Here is a 20,179-nt window from a genome sequence, read left to right on the forward strand (position 1 = left end):
TGCAAATGCAGAGCGTCTCATTTTTATATCCAGACTACAACCTGCCCTCAGTCACAGTGAAGTCACTTCACAAAATTTCTAAAATTCTCTGTTGCAGGACTGTAACTCTTGTATGAGAGGCTATAATGAGTCCAGTTTTATTGTTTGCTCTGAATAGATGGTTGGGATGGGTTTAGTTTGAGTCAGACTCTCCATTTCCTGTCCTCAGTTGACTCCAACCACAACTTAGAGTTCTAGACTACTTAATGAAATATATTTAACTGTATAATAGTGGACCTGTCTGTGAGAGATAAAAAAATTCTTCATCATTCTGAATGTAATTTCCCTTTAAAGTGAATTTCACTGCTTCAATTTGCCAAGTTATTAAAACATCAGAACTGTGGTTCTTGTTAAACGCTCCTTTTTATATCAATATACACCCTGAAACAGAACATTTTCATTAAGCTATGTAACTGTCACAGGGCAAAACCTTAGAAAAAAAACATCATTATGCTTTTGTAATTACAGGCTTGTCTGTTGTCATAACAACCTAAAATTATTATGCATTTCACCCACTCCAGCGCCTCAGCATTTAATGTTCAAAGATGAAGAAAGGTCAATTGTGTCATTCATGAGCCCAGATTGGTTTGATTCAAAGTGTCACAGCTGTTTGGAGACATGGAGGTGCCCTTCCCATAGCAACAACAGTATAGTTAAGATGTGAAGACCTTTGCGTTGCCCTCTTTGCATCGCCTCTTTGCATCGTTCATGCTCACATGTCACTGCATGCTGAACCTTTAATGAGCCCGTGTTATGTTGTTATGGAGATGCTACTTGGGGCTTGAGACCATTTGTTAACACCCATGCTAATGAGACAAACCAGATTTGACAAATTAAACCTCAGAAATCATACAGACATTGCAGAACCATTTTTTTTGGAGGTGGCGCATATTTTCTGAATTTTTGGGGGCGTCTGATGAATTCCCACTTACTGCACCACCATGGCACCTCTCATGCCATGTTTACAATAGCATGAAGTGAGCTTTAGAATGCATTATTAATGTCTTCTTTGAAAGTCACAGGGCTCACTGCTGCGAGCGTGGGAGGGAAGCAGGCTCAGTGGGAAGGAAGGATATCGGAGATCCCTCATCCCCGCCGCCTTTCCATCCTTTTTTTTCCAAATTTAAGATCAACATTTAAGCAACTCTTTCTTACCTTTTCTCTTCCAAATATTGTAGACTGCCTCCTCCCCAGCTCTGCCCCCTCTGCACTCTTCAAAGTACTTTCCCCTTCTTCATCTCTCTTTTTATCCCATCTCCTTCCATCACATCTATCACCACATGCTCATCCTGTTTTTTGTTTTTTTTGCCTTTCCTCTCTGCTAATATCTCAAAATATGCTTTCCCCTTGCCACTCACTGCACTCCCCCTCTTCCCCCCGCCATCCCACCCTCTCCACACGACTGCACTCAATTCTCCAGTGTAGCAGTTAATGTGTGGCTGGCTGTGTGTGTGTTAAGGTGAACACAGGGCTGGTCTATTTTTAGCAGCAGAGCTAGAGAGGGAAGAGGAGCAGAAATGATCCGCTTCCCTATAGTGAATGTAATCACTAACAGCATCAACCGCTGCAGCTCGGTTTTAGGGGTCAGGGAGATGAAGGGGGGTAAAATTGGTAAACAACAGGCGCTAGTCTTTCTAATACATCTCTGTCAAGGCATGAACACTTGGCAAGCACCAAAAACACTGGTGGTCAAAATGTAATAATGATAAAAGCTTTTGGTTTACCCTCGTTGCAAAGTGCGTGGGCAGTCTGATCACACAAGTTTCACACCGCAAGTTTTTATTTGTTTACTTCTGATTTTCTTTCTAGACTCACTAGGTTGTAGCAGATGGTGTTGCTGATGAAATTTTCTGTATAAGTTACTGCAGAGTTGGTCCAGATTGCAGCAATCAATAAAGACCAAAAATGAAGGCTGGAGTTATGGTGTAAGAAATATTATTCCCTCTTCACCTGAGTGCAGTTTGTTTCTCTTGCCTCTTTGCTTCTCTACTCTCCTTGATTGGTTTTGAGAGGGAGAGGTGCACGCTTGATGCCAGTGCCCCAGAGCGTGTCCGCTTACTCACTGTGCCAAACGAGTAAATGCTGCTAAGAGCCGTCAGCGCCGCTTGTGAACTGTAAAACCCAGCATGGCTGGAACCGGTCCCTGTGTTCCCTCTCCATGTCACCCTGTGAGGGAGCAACAAAAAACTGGCACCATGGCAACAGATTGACTTTGATTTGTTTTATTCCTCTCTTTAACACCACCCTCTGCGCAACTTGTTGCTTGAGTTTTCGCCACACTTAGGGTTTTATCTGGGGGTTTTGGTTTACATGTTGGATTGGAAGTTGTGACTGCCCGCAGTGACAGGTTTTCTCTGCCTGTGACAGTTTCGTACGTGCCAGGCTGTTCTGGGAAGCTTTTGTTTTGGATTAAATAAATGTGGCTCTGTGAAATCCAGCTCTATAGTTCCTTGTCACCACATTTTTCCCAAGATCAATGCGTCGTCTGTAACATGTAGATGACTAGCTACAAGCTTACTATCCTCAAAAAAAGGCCTTGTATGGCTGCCAGTTCTGTGTAGTCTGGGAGGTGGCAGGAAGGCAGCAGGTTTTCCTAGCTCAGCACTAAAGTAGCTTTTTGCAGTCTTGGGTTTGCATGCTGGCATGTGCCCAGTGATAGAATCAGAGACAGTGGCACCGGGTTCACTCGTTGAGGACAGTCAGCTAGACTTACGCTGAATAGACGTCACAACACATGTGACGTCCTGAGTAACATGGAAATGTTTTTGTATATGTTCATGTTATTCATACTACAGGCACCTACACAATCCAAACATGTAATAGTTTGTGACACTAACTTTATGTCTTTTTTCATGTTACTTAAATGCTTATATATTTTTACATACTTTTTCATATATTATAATTAGTGGTATATTTTATCTCTATGGGGGAGCTGCTTGCTGTATCTGTTCTTTATGGGCTGACTGCAACAGGCCATCCTGCTGATTATTACATCATCATAACAATTTGCACAAATATGTCCGTGTCCATGGAGAGGTGAGTTCAACAACAGTACCCTCTGGATGTGAAAGGATGCATTAAAAATATGTAGAAGCACATTGCAGACATTCCTAGCACACACTGGGTGTACTGTGTACTATTATCATCAGGCCCTCGTGGTTTATTCATCAACTGAGGTTCCATTTAACCTGCATGAGAGAGTGTGAAAATAAACTGGTGATTGCTAGAATGTAAAAAACTCTGCAAGTGCACAGCTTTGCATTAATAGTATGTATGGACTAAGATGGACGCATTTTATTTTATTTTTTTCTTCTGTATTCACACCTGCCTCATAAGAGAAAAGTTACAGTAACTACCTTACAGCCAGTAGCTGGAGATGAGCTCTGACAGGAACAATTTGGACTTAATGAGGGTGACTCTTTAACCCCATGTCACTGATCACAGCCTTGTTTCTCTCATTATTCTCTGGTCTTGTTTATGTACAGACTGTGCTCTGTGAGTGATATTAGTTTGAAGTATACTCTCTCTATATGTCCAGGGCCAAAGCTTCCCTCTCCACCTCTGCGGTAAATCCACGTTGCCCCTCTAAGCCTGTACTATAAAAGCCAGTACAAGAGTCAAACATAAGCCAGTGAGCTACAGAATCAGTAAGCTACATGGAGACCTCAGATGGTCTGGGTGGCAAGGCGGCATTGGAGCGATCCTGTCTGGCGCCTAATACTGCATCCAAGCTACAGAATTGGATTGCGGGGGATGGCGGCTAATCAATTCGCTTCACTGTGAGCCACCAGCGGGGTGCCCACATTACATCCCCTGCCTGCCTCGCAACACAACTGGCTGAGCCCACTTCTGACACCACAAATAGGAAACCGGATAGGGTTGCGTGTGTGGCTGTTTGCCCTCTCAGGTTTGTACAGGAGAGTTTTAGATGGGCAGATAGTGTGTCAGATTGGGTGTCTTTATCTGTTAATGTATCCATGTAGTCCAGGTCGTGTGTACAGTAGAGAAGCAGCTACATTTCAGTGTGTTAATATCCAGTGTGACATTTTGAAATGCTTAGTGCTCTGAGGGGAATATGTCAGAAAGTGAGGTGCTTCAAATATTCGAAACTGATTTGCATTTGTCTCCTGTATCCTGGCTGGTACATGGCACAACATTTGGTCTCCCGCTGTGCACATGTGTGCTGTCACACTGACAGTGGAAGTAATTCCTCCTGCCACATGAATAAATTTTGTAGGCAGTTTTTTGTCCTTGTCTTTGCCCAAAATCCACAGGCTCATGTGGCCTGTAGAGTCCTGTATTAATCCTCATCCACCTGCAAAATCTGTCATATCAGAAATTCAGGGTAGAGATTAACAGTTAGTCCTCAAAGCTTCCTTCAAGCCTGCATTAGCTGTTTGAAAAGCTTTATTTTCAAGTGCTCTCACTGGCTCCCTTGGGAATGGATTTTTGGGTTTTTAGATAAGACTTCCTCTCCTAACAATCACACATTTCTTAGTTTTTTCTCTCTGTTTTAAATGGAAGTCATGGTAACAATATTTGAATAGGTTCAGCAGTCTCACTGCTTTGTCTCCCTGTCTCTTTTCTCTCTCCTCCTTCCACCCCGTCTCCCTTCTCGTCCTCTGTTTCAGAACGCTGTGAACTTTGTGGATGACAGTTTCCCCCCGGGACCACGCTCCGTGGGCTTCCCAGAGGGTGACAGCGTCCAGCAGCGAATCAAAAAGTGGCTGCGCCCCCACGAGATCAACTGCAGCAACTTCAAAGACCGAGGCGTGAAGTGGTCCGTCTTCCGCACGCCGCGGCCCTCCGACATCCTGCAGGGTCTGCTCGGAAACTGCTGGTGAGCTGCTGGTTAATCAGTCTTGAAAACTAGAATGATCTAGAGACAGGACAGTCATTTACAAAAGGCCTTTGAAAAGACAGGGACAGATACCTGGATTTATGGTTTGACCTAGGACAAAGAATAGCTGAAAATCCCCAAAGTAAATGGAAAATTTTCATTCCATTCACTTTCTGTGAAAGGTCAGAAGAATATACAACAGACAATAAATATCACTTCAGGTCTGTGTGGTTTTCATCTGAGTCTTCTTTAGATGAGCAGTGCAGCCTGAAGCTAGGAGAGAGAGAGGGACGGAGACAGTGGCAGAGAGGCAGTGATACATTAAGTACAGAATGAGAAAGTAAGAAACTGAGAAATTGGGAGGCAGAAAAAAATGACAGAAGTCAAAGCATTAAATGACTTGAGAGAGCAGGGTGGAGTTGGACAGATGTACAGATACACCTGACAGGGAGATTATTTACGGTAATGTGGGTTTGGACACATGCTTTATCTCCCTGCCCTTGTTCTGTGCGCCCTTTGGGGTGTTTGTGTATGTGTGTGTATATGTGTGTTGCTATCCGCCATCTTCCACCCCACACACACACACACACACACACACACACACAACAAAGAACAGTCACTCACAAAGTTGTCCCAATACAACTTTTCACTTCCATCACCAGCACACACAGCTTATCAAAAATAACCCTCCCTAGAGCCGAATCCTCTCACTCGCGACAGGATGTAACCCAAATTCTTCCTCTGAGGCTGCATCTCTCTCATTCTCACTCTCACTCCCGCTCTCTAATACACACACACACACACACACACACACCACACACACACACACACACACACTTGTCCTAATAAACCAGCAAACATCCTACCAGCCAACCAATGACGGCAGAAGAAAGTAGCGCTAGTCGCCCTTGTCCTTGGGTACGGCTGCAATACAAGCCGATGTTAGAGTCACATTATGACACGGCTAATTGAATTTTCATTTGATTCTTTGTAGCCGATTGGTTTTTCATCAGCAGCAGAATGGGCCGATCGGCCTCGCTCAGCTGCCACTTGAGCAGATGGTATATAGCTTTAATAATACACATTTTCAACCCCACACAAAAGAGCTTCAGTCCTTCAATGGCTGCTGCGCTAACACACATTGACAGATGGATTGAAAGGGATATTCCTTTTATCTGTAGAGATAGTGACAGCACTAGCGGTGGCAAATGTAGCTTTTCAGTTTGGTGAGTTTTAGCTTTGTCGCTAATGCAAAATTAGTGGTGAGTCAACAGCATAGAAAGACAAATATTTTTAGCTTATTGTCCCAAAATCTCCTCTTCTTGTAGCTATTTCATCAGTATTGTATGATGTGTTTCTACATTTTCATCCCAACTAATGTTCACTTTAAAATATATTCCTTTTAAGTTGGATCCTTGTGTCCCCAGCCGCGTTTTCTTTTGTGTGAGGAATTAGCATTTCCTGATGTATCTGGATTTTTTTGATTAACTAATTTCTCTTTCAAGCTAATTAGGGGGAGGCAAGCCAGTTTGTTTTTGCTGCAGGGTGAATTAACAGTAATGGGGAGGTAACCAGAAGGCACAGAAGCTCGACTCATCAAATGTGATTGATTTTCAACGAGGAGCAATTATGTTTTTTAAAAAAATCCTTCTTGAATGCTCACGGTACCTTGCAGAAGAAGATGTTTTAATTCTACATTTAGAGTCTGATAGGCTGCTTGTCAGTCTGTTTCTTTTTTGTTCGTTTTCTCTGATTGCGTCTGTCAGTCGACGCTCCTCATCCCTGCCCGTTCAACCACCCTCCCGTCCATCACAATCAGCTGATCATTCATGTCTTCTCCTCTCCATTCGTTTCACCACTCAGTTCAAGTCGTCTCCACGCTTTGTTTCAGTCACATCCTCTCGTTCACCCGTCTGTCCGTCCTGATCCAACATTCCATTTTCCAGTTCATTGAGTTTTATCTCTCTCTCTCTCTCTCTCCTCTCCTCTCTCTCTCTCTCTCAGGTTCCTGAGCGCGCTGGCGGTGCTGGCAGAGCGTCCAGAGCTGGTGGAGAGGGTGATGATCACCCGGACCATCTGCCCGGAAGGGGCCTACCAGGTCCGGTTATGTAAAGACGGGACATGGACGACAGTACTGGTGGACGACATGCTGCCCTGCGATGATTACGGCTACCTCCTCTTCTCCCAGGTCAGAGACTGAGAGGGATGTGTGGAATCCTGTAGGGAGGGATACGCTGTTAATGTCAGAGAGGTTGCGTACACGGCGCTAGGACTAGTGGGAAATAAGATAGAAACTCATCATCTGTAGATCATAGGCTTTGAGTACATACAGAGCACCAGAGTAACATACTGATGCATACAAACATGCAGGTTTAATTCTTCATTCACACACCATTGTGACCCTTCAAGGTAGCAGTGGATGAACTCTTTGATGTATCCATAAGCAGTGAATCAAGCCACATTTACCTCATTCATTGTTGCAGCCCTACAACAATGTAATATTAAGTTCTTAATATGAGCTCAAGCTGATTCATTATCTAGCTTTTTATCACAGGCATGTCTCAGAGGATCCCACAGAGGAGGAACGTACCTGGAGGTCTAATTAATCAGTCAGTCAATTACAGGACAAATGAAGTACTGCATTATGCAACAAAATAAAGCACAAGAAGACAAAAGCACGCACACGGACATGCTGTAAAACATTATACCTTATCTACATAATCTTGTTTAGACTATCTCAAAGGAGACAAAGAAAAAGAGAAGAGATGCTGGGCAGGCCAGGTAAATTCCTTCACCGTGATGACTGAACAAGTAAGAAATGTTTTGACACAACAGTCAAAGAACTGTAACTGTGGATGGTAAGATAAGATAAGAAAGAATAATATGAGAGGTTATGATCAGGTTATCGTGTTCTGAAACCTTTAAACAGCCAACACCATAAAAACAAGCCTCGCAGCAAGCACGACATCCTGCCACAGATGTACCATTCTGGCTGACACACACACACATTCACATTTCCTCTTTCTCTTTCCCATCATTACAGGCCCAGAGGAAGCAGCTGTGGGTGGCACTAATTGAGAAGGCCCTGGCCAAACTCCACGGCTCCTACTTCGCCCTGCAGGCGGGGCGCGCCATCGAGGGCCTGGCCACGCTGACAGGGGGCTCCCTGCGACTCCCTCATGCTCCAGGTCAGCTCCACCAACCCCCGGGAGGAACCCATCGATACGGACCTCATTTGGGCTAAGATGCTCAGCTCTAAGGAGGCAGGGTAAGAGATAGAGGAGATGGGAATCTTTAAGTGAAATGAGGGCACAAGAAAAATTAACTTCGCTGGCTTTGCTTTTCACTCATTCACCTTCTTTTTGTTACTGAACACACACATAGCAATAGAGTGATATATTCATGCACTGCACTGCTAATAGACAAAACAGTAAACATCTCATCTGAAGGAAGCTCTAGATCAGTATTCATAATAATCAAAGCTACAAACACTAAGGTGCTACAAAGGTGATGAATGCCAATGTGCAGCATATGTCAGTAATAAAAGAGGTCTGCTAATCAGCACTTTGATATGTGAGCTTTCAAAGCAACATGAGACAACTAGCAGAGCTCCAAAGGGACCAAATCATCTGTGGCCGAACTGCAGGTCCATCTGTCAGGAAATCTGCAGCATTTCATATATCAAAGGGGAAACAGTCTGGAAAATCACAACAACATATATTTTACTAAACAAGGAAAAGGTTCATTAGCAAAGAGGAGCTGCAATTACAAATTGCAAATTAGACCTATAGACAAGTAACCGATAGTTATGTTAAACTATTTTTGTAACTCTGTAACCCTGTGTATGGCTGCCTACTTTAGCCAGAACAAAGAAAAAGAGACTTGTTTCTTGGTTATATTATAACCAATATTATATATTGTATAAGTAAATGAAGAAATGATTGACTATAAAAATAGCAAACTTGAAAATAGACCTTTAGTTGCCTCCATTCGTTTAGGTCTGTTGGGGATATGCTGCATGTTTGCAACATTATAATTTTCCAGTGACATTGCAGTCAACCTTTTGTCTTAACACTCTCTGTTGCTGTCATTGTTGTTTTAGGTTTCTGATGGGTGCATCTTGTGGAGGAGGCAACATGAAGGTGGATGACGTCGTCTACGAGTCTCTGGGTCTGCGGCCTCGACATGCGTATTCCATCTTGGACGTACGGGATGTCCAGGGTTACAGGTAAGGATAGGACTGCCTGTCCTTCTTTACCTTTCTATGAGTTCTTCTAGATTTGCTCTTGTTTATTCCCATATTATTCCCATATATATATATATATATATATATATTCATTCCTCCTTACATCTGGTCTTTCAAGGGAAAAAAAACTGACTGTCTGCCCTGCCTACATATGACCTTGAAGTACACAGCTCATTCACTGTAAGCACAATACTGGAGCCAGCCTTTAGCACAGTGTTCCAAACTGGGAGGAGCTGTGCAGTAATAATACAGTATTCTTCTCAAATTGGTTCTTGGCTTAAATTTAAAGTTACATATCATTTGTAATAGATACTGATGAAAAGATATCCTAAGTTTAGAATTGATAGTCATTCTTTGGGAATGTATTGCTTGGGGAATGGGGTTTGATGCCAGTAGAGAACAGGTGCACCACCAGTTGAGTTTGATCACTTTGATCAGAAAAGCATTGTGAGTCTACACAATGGAGGCTTCTTCTGTCCCACCTGCGAGAGGAAGTTGAGAGCAGCCGTAAATCCCAGATGTAATTTGCTCAAGAGCCACACACACACACACAGCCACTTTAATTTACTGCCATAAAGCAATCGGAGTGGAAGATTGGGCCACAGCGCTTGATCTAAAATGAGTTTGAGTCTTCCTGCTAGGAGCCCGAGGAGATGAAAAGCAACCCGGAAACAGTGATTCACCTGCACTTTTTTTGGAAAGTGGGGACTCTCCAATATGGTTTTCCATTACACCTCCTAAGTTTTTCACCGTAGGGAGGAGGCAGTAAAATGAAATGGGTTGTTAAAAAGTAGGCAATCATCCATAAGAGGAACAATATGAGTCTGCAGAGATGCTGCGCTGACTGAAAGCTGTTGTCACTTTAACTTGATCCTGTGTTCTGCTCTCCCTGCCTTGTCTCATCATCTTCCTCCCTTCCTGTCACTGTCTTCCCTGCGCTTCAGGTTGCTGCGGCTGCGTAACCCGTGGGGTCGCTTCTCATGGAATGGCAGCTGGTCGGACGAGTGGACAGACTGGCCGCAACACCTGCGTCATGAGCTGATGGCTCATGGCAGCAGCGAGGGGGTCTTCTGGATGGAGTACACCGACTTCATAAAGTAAGAGCCAAGCCTACACAAAAATAGTGCGATGCAGTGGAGACCAATGGCTCTTTAATTTTATGTCTAGCTCAGGAAACAGGCGGTCTAAATGAGTTTCATTACAGACTGTGCTGATGAGATGCATTAAACTGTTCGCCTGTTTTAAAGACTAATGGAACCACAGTGGCATCACAATATCCTAACGTGGCAACCCACAAATTGTAGATGGAAATAACATTTTAAAGCCTATTCACTCATTCATTTATGGTTTGCCTCTCTGCCCCTAGAGGCCTTCAGGAGTCATGGCAGCATCTGTAACTGACACTGAACTGGGATATTTTGTCAACAATAATAATTTTTCCACTGTGTTTTTACAGAGGCGACTTCACATTCGATATCTGAGCCCGCTGCTATGGTGGGGTTTTTCCCTGCTTGTTAAATTTGAGCCATGGTGGCCGTGGCTGCTAACGCTACACTTACCCTCTTCTTTTGTTTAGTCCAGACACACCGCTGTTAGAAATGTAAAATGCATGTCTTCCTGTGTGGGTTTATCCCAGGAAGGATCTACCCAACACCGGCTGTTTAGAACAGCAAATGTGAAAGCTTTTGTTGACTAAGTGCAGGTGAAATGTCTCTCAAAATGCCCTTTAATTGTGCCATGATGGACGCACATAATGTGAGATGGATGGCTCAGTAATCTCATGCCTCTGCGGATTTTACTGACCATCTGGTATTGACACCAAACTGAATGACAGTGTTTTTTTTGTTTTTTTTTTGTTTTCAGTGCATTGTGTTTGTTGACAAGCGCATCATACACTGTTTCCCACACCATGGTGTTATTATTGAATTGTGTCTGTTATGTTTTTTGTGGTTGCTTTCGTTGCCAGGGATTTGGCAGGCAAAAGCTCAGACTTGTCACGGCTCGTAGTGTGTTTTGTCATATTAGAATAATCCTGTCATTCAGACACACACGGCATCAAGTATCGACTGGTGTTTTTTGAACTGTGCCATTCCCTTTCATAAAATGGCCATTTCATTGGCCACTGACCTTGTAGAGGTCAGTAAACACTGTCGCCTCTAAGAGTTTGATTGAAAACAAAACTGAGAACTATCTGAAACATAATAGGTTTGTGTGCGGGTCTAAAGAAAACTGAATGAAAATGGAACTGAATTACAGCCTTAAAACCACTCCAAAGCAAAAAATCTAATAAAGGTTGAAGAGAATCGGTGTGACTGTCACCAAAAATATTTCACTAAGTGTTTCTATTTTACATAACTAACCTGATTTTACATTCACATACTCATAACAGGGCCACACTTTGCTTTGAAAATGTTTTGTCCTTTCTGTCTGCACTGCAAACCATCCAATCAATGCGCATCGTCACAAAGTCCACCAGGTTAGAGGGTTCAACTAAGGATAAATCATGTGTGTTTGTCACCATGTTACTCGTTGTCTCCCCTGTCTGACAAAATAAGAGTTGTGATGAGTCCACAAGGACCAAGTGTGGCTGTCCTCCCAAACGACTGCCAACCTGAAAAATGTGTTCAGGCGAGACGGAAAATCCCATCTGTCTTCTGGCTGTTTATTGTTGTCTCTGACAGTCAAATAATCTCTCAGTTGTGCACTATGTGACAAACCTGTAGCCTGCGACTGCCCAGACTTGTTTCAGTATGGAAAAAGAAGTAATGGTCCGCCCATATATTGACTCATACACATCAAGTGGACGAATAGGACAGATGCTGATTATTAGTAACATCTGCAAAATTATTCTTACATTGAATGCAATTGCAAAACATTAACGAAACAGAATATTGCAGCAGCAGACATATTTATCTCTAGTGATCAAAACCTACTGTAAAACTTCAACATACCTCCCCCGTCTCCCTCTCTCCTCTTCTTGATTGTCAAGAAGACAAAAGCAAGATGTAAGACAGTTGTCAGAGCGAGGTTAAGAAGTGATGAAACAATGGAAAAACAGACTGAAAGCGAGAAACAGATTGTCTCCCAGGGGCTCCGTCTTTGAAGGAGGAGGTTTGATATGTTAGCAAGGTAAATGATGTTTGTACAGCAGCGCCCGCAGAGGCTATGCTAATGTTAAAGAGCTGCTTGTGATGCATACAAATAGACTTAGCTCATGACAGGAGGAGAGCAGACGGTCAAACTGTCAGTGGCGCAGATGAACAGCACTTATACACTTTTGAAGACTTTTTTTGTCAACGACACACTGTGTATAGACTAAAGAAGGCTCTCCCCTTTCTGCCACCTCCTTCTCCTCCTCCACCTCCTCCCACAGGTACTTTGACTCGGTTGACATCTGTAAGATCCACTCAGACTGGCAGGAGGTGAGGCTACAGGGCTGCTTCCCCAGCAAGGCCAGCGGGCCAGTCACCGTTACAGCCCTCACCGTGCTGGAGAGGACAGCGCTGGAGTTCGCTCTCTTCCAGGAAGGAAGCAGGTACAGTCATCAGACCTCCTCTCCGGCCCATCTATGTTTTATTTTTTTGTTCCTTCCCCTCCTGTCTCTGCTCTAACCCGTTCATCTCACCCCTCCCCAGACGTTCAGACACGGCTGACAGCCACCTGCTGGACCTGTGCATCATGGTGTTTCGCGCGTCCTTCGGCAACGGCAACAAGCTGACCCTGGGCCGCCTGCTGGCCCACAGCAAGCGGGCGGTGAAGAAGTTTGTCGGCTGCGATGTGATGCTGGAGCCGGGAGAGTACGCCGTCGTCTGCTGCGCCTTCAACCACTGGCAGATGAATGTCAGCGGGACAGGAGGTCCAGCCACACCCAGTAGGTGTACAGATGGAAAATGCACAAAGCTTTTTTTGTTTGTTTATGAACATTTACTCAGCATTAACAGAAGCTTTCAGCTGACTTTAAACATACAGCATTTGTTAGTTTTTATCTGAAACTCATTACTGTCTCCCTCCCAAAGTCTCAAGCCCTACCAGCGGAGCAGCGCGGCGGCCCAGCCAGGACTTCCCGGGCTACATCCTTGCCATCTATAGCTCCAGGCAGGTGATGGTGGAGCAGGTGGAGGCGACCGCCACCACGTTGGCCGACGCCATCATCCTCCTTACAGAAAACAAAGGGGAAAGACACGAGGTGAGACGCACTCATTTCACAAGGAGACAACAAGCAGATGTAGACTGTGTTAATTATTAGATCCTCAGTTCTGAGTTTTCACTTTCCTTGTCTTCCCTCCTAGCTCTGTCACCCCTACACACACACACACACACACACACACACACACACAGAGTTCATCTTTGAATATAATATATATGCCTGTGAAGCTGGAGAAGGCTTGCGACTCTGTAAGCCACTTTGAGATAACGCTTTAGATTTCCTCAGCAGAGTCCTGAATCCTATTCTGCCTTTACACATGCAAGTGCCGGCGCATTATCTAACCCACACACGCACACACACGCACACACCCTCACACCCAAGGAAACAAATTATTCTGGCTCTCCTGAACAGCGCTATCCTAAAAGTGCTGTCACATTGCCTGGTATTTCAGAGGATGACAGCGCTTTTTAAACACTTGAGATCATCTTTGTTAAATCATTCAGCTCTTCAGCGCTCCAGGAATTCAGCACTCACTGTAGGTGGGCCAAGCACTCGGGAGTGCACGACAGCCACTACACTTCTCGTGTTTGACAATATGGTTACAAAAAAAATATCTATTTCTTGGATATTAATAAATAATGTGACCAGTCCTGAGTCATGAAAAAAGCGGATTGAATTATGAGTCACATAACTTGGACTGCTGACAGATATATTTTAATTACAGTGGGATTCATGGATGGTGTCACTGAGGTGAAATGACAGCCACTGAAGCAGTTTAGCCGCACTTGTGTTAACTTTATTACAATTACAGGCCCCAAAAGAGAGATCAGCCGTCACTGCAAGAGAGATGAAAGTCATTTCACCTTCAGAGGGAGTTGTTCTAGTGAATGCAGAACGCAGTTTTAAAAGCATTTCAACACCATTAAAAAATATTTGCTGGTGGTGATGTACCTTTTCAATGCAGCTACATTGTAGTTTGAAAATCAAGGACCAAGGTTTGTTTTTTTTTTTCACTACCAGTTGGGAGTCATACTGGCAGAAATCTAGCAGTCTCTCTGTATATATTAGCCTCAGTAGATTAGAATTCAGTGTAGCCATGGGGTATGTTGTTGTAGGGGAAAAAACTTATTTTGCCCTTGTTATGCCTCTAGAAAAAATATTGCTGTCTTCACCTACACTAGCCTGGGGCATACTTTATATGTGGGTATATTTTCTATATATGTATGTATATATATATATATATATATATTATTATATATAAATACAAATGCGGGTGGCGGGCAGCGGTTCAGTGGGTTCTCTCTGGGTACTCCAGCTTCCTCCCACAGTCCAAAGACATGCAGGTTAGGTTAACTCTAAATTGCCCCTAGGTGTGAATGTGAGTGTGAATGGTTGTTCATTCATATATGTTGGCCCAATCAAGCTCTATTTTCTTCTGCGTAGACCTTCACTGATCATCATATCCCTGCTTTCAGCCACTTTAACTCCTTCACACCACACCCCCCCCACCCCAACACACACTCATGTATTAGCATTTAGAATATGTGAATTATTGTGTTTCTAAGGCTCTGCTGGGGGGCCTAAGAGGATTATTGTTGCAGTAAATGGTTAAAACCTTAAGCTGAGTTTCATTCATATAGCAGCCCAATACATTTAGTGAATTGAACTTAGGTTGTAGGTCTCATAAACATCACATGGATGTGTGCTCTACTTACAGTTTTGGCTTTCTTTTCCTCTCAGGGCCGTGAAGGCATGACATGCTACTACCTGACCCACGGCTGGGCGGGGCTTATCGTGGTGGTGGAAAACCGCCACCCTAAATACTACCTCCACGTCTCCTGCGACTGCACTGACAGCTTCAATGTGGTGTCAACACGCGGCAGCCTCAAGACCATCGACAGCGTACCGCCTTTGCACAGGTACACACTTTTACACCCTCTTCACACACATGCACACAGACACATACACATAACTCTGAAAGGCCTTTTTATTTTATCAGGCTATATTTTACCTTGGTAGGAATAACCTGAATAGATAACAAGTGAGGAGATTAAATGCTTTGGGAACATTTAGTACAGGTGAAGCAAACATACTCCCATTTAGACGATTATATCTGTACACACATACGCACTTATATAAACGTAGTGATCCCAGAGGATTAGCGCTCTATATTTCTTAATAATCTACCTTAGGCTGGTCTCAGCACAGTTATAGCTGCTTTGTTTTCTGTTAAACCTAATTATACACTGCCCTTTGAAAAATATTATAGGTACTGTAGATACACACCTGCAGAATCAAGCACAGTGCAGCTTTTCACACATCATTAGTTTTCTCTGAATTTAAGTTCTTTGGACATCTAATGTATGAAGGTTTCAGGCACACAGACACATTACTGTGCACATTAATGCAAATTTACGACCTTATCACCTCGAAGTTATGTCCCACATAATAGGAAACTGTAAAAAGTCGCCATGCATGAGGACCATGTCTTTTAATGTCGTTTTCTCTCATCTAACAAGAAGATTAAGTCAATTCACTTGATAAAACACTCAGTGCTGCAATATCACAGTCCTATTTTCTGATGGTCTTACTCACTCGCTATTATACTCTCCATAATAGGTGGAAGCATTTAGCAGTTAGGTAACCACACTCAGGACAAGATGTAGTTGTCACTAGAGTGGAGTTAGATATCAGTCAAAGAGAGAAAATCCTCCAATCCTAGCTTTAAGTTCTTCTCTTAGCAACTAATAAACAGTCCCCAGATCAGGGCCATGTTTAGGGACTGTATGAAAATTATTACAAGGGTCCAGGAAAAAAGCAGAGGAGGGTCTTTTTTCTCATCCCAGATTTATAGTTTCTTTCAGTCTTCCTCTGTGAGATTTATTGTAATGCAAATATATATTGAATTAGTAATAGTTACTAATCAAAAAGATCTAAGCAATTTTATATTTATTTTAATAATTTGGAATGGTGCAAAAATATTGGTGTTCTCTTGTCCATCAGCAATCTGTCGTCTGTTCCTGCTCCTGTTAAGTTTTGTTAGAAATAGATTATTTTGAGATATTAAGTAGGAATATTGCAGTTTTTTTTTTTTTAAGTTAATGGGAGGGTCCAAAGAAAGTATTAATAATGTTGTGGAAGGCATTGTTTTTTATAAAATGAAATATAAAATTCAGCCCACTGTCCTCACTGCAGTCATTTTCATACACTCCCTTACCTTACTGCATTGTACACAATTCACAACTGAAGAGAATTATATTTCTATTCAGAATGCTCAACATGTCCTTGATTTGCTTTGACTGATGCTAGAAAGGCCCAAAAGCGGAGGTGTTCTCTCAGCATCTGAGTGTTTTTTGTGATGCTCTCTGTCTCCCTCTGCAGGCAGGTGCTGGTGGTGCTCTCACAGCTGGAAGGAAATGCTGGCTTTTCTATCACACACCGCCTGGCTCACCGCAAGGCCGCCCAAGCCTCTTTGGGAGACTGGACCCCGACTAAAGCCACCCACAGCCCGCAGCTCACCCCAGACACTGATGGCCTGCACCGGCCCAGGCCACTATGACCACCGCCCACTTTGTCCCTGTACACACACAGACTCTAATAATCCCATGAACTGTCAGACCACTGGAAAACCAGGCCGTGTGGCGGGCAAGTGGTGTGCACAGCCCCAAGACATAGAGAAAAGATGTGTTTGGATGAACACACACCTGAATGTATAGCATGAATGGGCAGCATTTATGTGCTCTCCTCCCAATGCTCCATAAATGCTGAAGTTTTCATCCGGCCCTCACACACTCTATCCCTTGCCAAGTGGATGTGCCACGTCAGGATGAAATGAGGGAAGCAGGCCACGCCGAGTGACCAAGACGCACTCACAAAACGATTATTCACCCTAACAGGATCTGGTTCAGACTTTTTTTTCTTTCTTTTTTGTACAAGCGCTGTATGTGGAACAGATGTCAGCCCTCGGTTTCATATGCTTACAGGAGACGACCCTGCTTCCAATGAGCTTCAAAAAAAGCCAGGGTGGAGTGCTGTAACTACTGAGCCATTTTGCTGGCCCACAACCAATGAGCCAATCACCTGCAATGATCGGACACTTCCCTCCCCACCCGCCCACCCTTTCTCTGACCCTCCATGTTGTGCACAAAGTCAGCTAATGAAGCAGGACGATTTGGAGGGGCGGGGGGGTTATCTCACCCAGCCCTCAATACGGTACTCAATGAGCCAAACCCAGCTTCTACTTTTACTCATAGTCATACATGTTTTCTTTTTTTTACAATACATATATACAGTACACTTGTCAGTATCAGTCTTACTTGTTTTATACATGACCGTCATTGCTGTCTTGTCCAATGTTTGTGCGTTTGACGTTATAGAAAAAGCCATCATCCATACAGTACTGTGCTTCTCCACTCTCATCATCACCGCAGTGCTGTCTAGCGCTCTCTAGCTCAGGACCAAACTCATGATTTGTATAGGAAGCTGGAGTCAAGCGAAAACCTCAAGCTGGTTCAGTGACAGGTGTATAGTAGCTGGAATAATATCTTTATGTATCTCTGTTGTTCATAAACACTTACTGGCTAGGCTAACATACAATTTTGGCTTTTTTTTCCCTACAGAAAAACAACCACTGTACCTCTTTTTTTTTCTTTCACTTACTTGTTTTTCAGTCCTTTTCACTCAGTCACAGTGTGGGGTCTAAATGCAGGAGGTGAGTCATTACATGACTAGCTTTGTAGTTCATCCCTCAGGCACGCTGCCCCTTCTCCTCCAGTTCAGCAGTCAGTTTATATCTGAAGATACTAGACATTATACAGAGTGAATAAATGCTGCATCTCGCACTCTTGGATTGCGACACCTCAGATTTGGTGTCTGATCCCTTTTTGGTACAGAAGGTCAGTGAGTATTCGTCTGTTTCTCGCACTCCAGCAGTTTGCCGTTATGTTGCTTTACACTGTAGTGTACTTAGGAGTGCTAAAGGAGCTAGTGGCTGTTTGAACTGTCAGTTTGCCATAGGGGAGCTCTTAAGTGGAGCTGCCGAGTTTACTCTGGGAGGTCAGGGACCACTTTTGTTTGCTTGGGTGTAGCGCGAGCATCTGGGCCACCCTCCCACAAGGATACACCGACAGCACATTAGCGACGGCACGGAGTCCTCGTGTAATAACAAATTACCATTTTGTCAGAGTGCGTGCACACATAACAAGAGAGAGAAGGGACCCCCTGAGACACGTTATGACACAGAAAATAGTTTAGTTCTCTCCGAGTTTTTTCGGCTGCGTCATTTCAAAGGATGATTCGCCCACAGCTGTCTGACGCAGGTCCTCTTCTTGGGGCCCTCACCTTCATGTTGTTTCCAATTTCTCCACCGTCAAAGCCATTACTCCTCGTTCACTAAGGATCTTTCAGCCCTCACCATGGCAACATAGATGTTTTATCAGAGAGGGGGGGAGACTAATGCGGTACTATAGTAACAGGGTGAAGTGGGAGAGATTTTTTTTTCCAAGTCAAAGTTGATGTCTCACTATTGTGTAGTGAAATGGGAAAAAACTTGAAAGCTGAAAAACAAAATCCCTGGAGGACTTATACAAAGAATGATTGCTCAGGACTTAAGCTCACAGACCTTGAGTTAAACAAGTGCTGAAACGCAAATCATCTCATGAGAGTCCTCCCTTTTTGTCAGTATCGTCGGGTTTGATGGCAGCACTGCGTTTTAACTTTACTCTGCACAACCACATCTACCGTCGCTGGTAGGCTGAACCCCACATCTTCAGGACCGTTTGTCAGAGAGCTACTACAGCGATGTAAACATTACTTTAGAGAAACCTGAAGCTGAAGTAACTGTAAATATGTTTTCCAAAGAAACATAAGGTGTAATGACCACTTTCAGATGTCTTGTTCGCCCTATGAGTGTGAGTGCGTGCGTGCGTGCGTCGTCGCAGCCGAGCAGCTGTGAAATATAACGTCTAATTTATTGTATAAGTGGTTTGCAGGCCTGTTGTCTATTGAGTACTGTTGATTACTGAGCTGATGAATGACAGATAAAGGAATGTGATAATTTAAGGCTTCAGTTTGAGCCCTGGAGGGATTAGCTTGACGAGAAATGAACCTGCACTGAAACACCTGCAAAGAAAAAGGCACCTCAAAAATTCAGTGTCACCGCTGGATCACTTTACATTTACATGAGATTGATTTTCTCTCTCTCTCTGTCTCTCTCTTTTTTTTTTTTTTAAATACTTGTTTTTGTCATAATTGTCATTTATGGCTCTTGCTTGTGTCCTTCCTAAGTTGTGTTGTGGGGACTCTTCTGTGCTTCGGGGGCGCCCCCTGCTGCTGAAGAGGCTGCAGCCTGGGGGGCCGGGGGGTGGGATAAAAACTGGCTCCTCAACAGAGCAACCAACACAACGCCTTTTCTCTCTTCTCCTTTGTCTGGTCTCCTCCTTGTAAATTGTACAGACTGCAAACATAAGCCACACAAAAGATTTTAAAAAAGACAAAAAAAATTATATCTGACCCTTTTAAACTTGTAAAAAAAAATAATGAAAGTATGATAGTAGAAACAAAAAAAGAAACCTAATGCTGAAAAAATGGATCTCTGATGAATGTGAGATATATTTTATTGATCTTTTCTGGGGGAGGGATATGAGTATATGTGTACAAACATATGTATGTTTAATTTTCAATCTCAGGTTCCGATGGACCAAATAAATTTTTTTAAATTAAAAAGGCAATATTTGTCATTATTATGAACTTAATGTTTTCTGTAATCAAATTTCCACCAACAAAGAAAAGGCTGTTTTAGTTTGTGACTCGCAGAAATGTCCTGTCAAGCATGCAGAGCTGTCCGAAATATAGTTTTGATTTTGATTTTCTCTTCACACTGTTGCACCTGAGGAAGTCAAAGCTTTCA

General features: G+C 43.4%; 1 protein-coding gene across 1 annotated transcript in view; it reads left to right on the forward strand.

Moving 5' to 3' along the window:
• The window catches only part of capn15 (calpain 15), a 35,813-nt gene extending 15,818 nt beyond the window's left edge, over window positions 1–19,995 (forward strand). The window contains 11 exon segments of the mRNA XM_018681829.2: window positions 4,671–4,879; window positions 6,884–7,067; window positions 7,923–8,036; window positions 8,038–8,147; window positions 8,982–9,107; window positions 10,070–10,222; window positions 12,499–12,660; window positions 12,761–12,996; window positions 13,142–13,311; window positions 15,013–15,191; window positions 16,654–19,995. Of these exon segments, the coding sequence (XP_018537345.1) occupies window positions 4,671–4,879; window positions 6,884–7,067; window positions 7,923–8,036; window positions 8,038–8,147; window positions 8,982–9,107; window positions 10,070–10,222; window positions 12,499–12,660; window positions 12,761–12,996; window positions 13,142–13,311; window positions 15,013–15,191; window positions 16,654–16,831 (1,821 nt within the window). The 3' untranslated portion in view covers window positions 16,832–19,995.
• The last annotated feature ends 184 nt before the right edge of the window (window positions 19,996–20,179 follow it).

Source organism: Lates calcarifer, linkage group LG23 (genome assembly GCF_001640805.2).
Source record: "Lates calcarifer isolate ASB-BC8 linkage group LG23, TLL_Latcal_v3, whole genome shotgun sequence".
Taxonomy (NCBI): domain Eukaryota; kingdom Metazoa; phylum Chordata; class Actinopteri; family Centropomidae; genus Lates; species Lates calcarifer.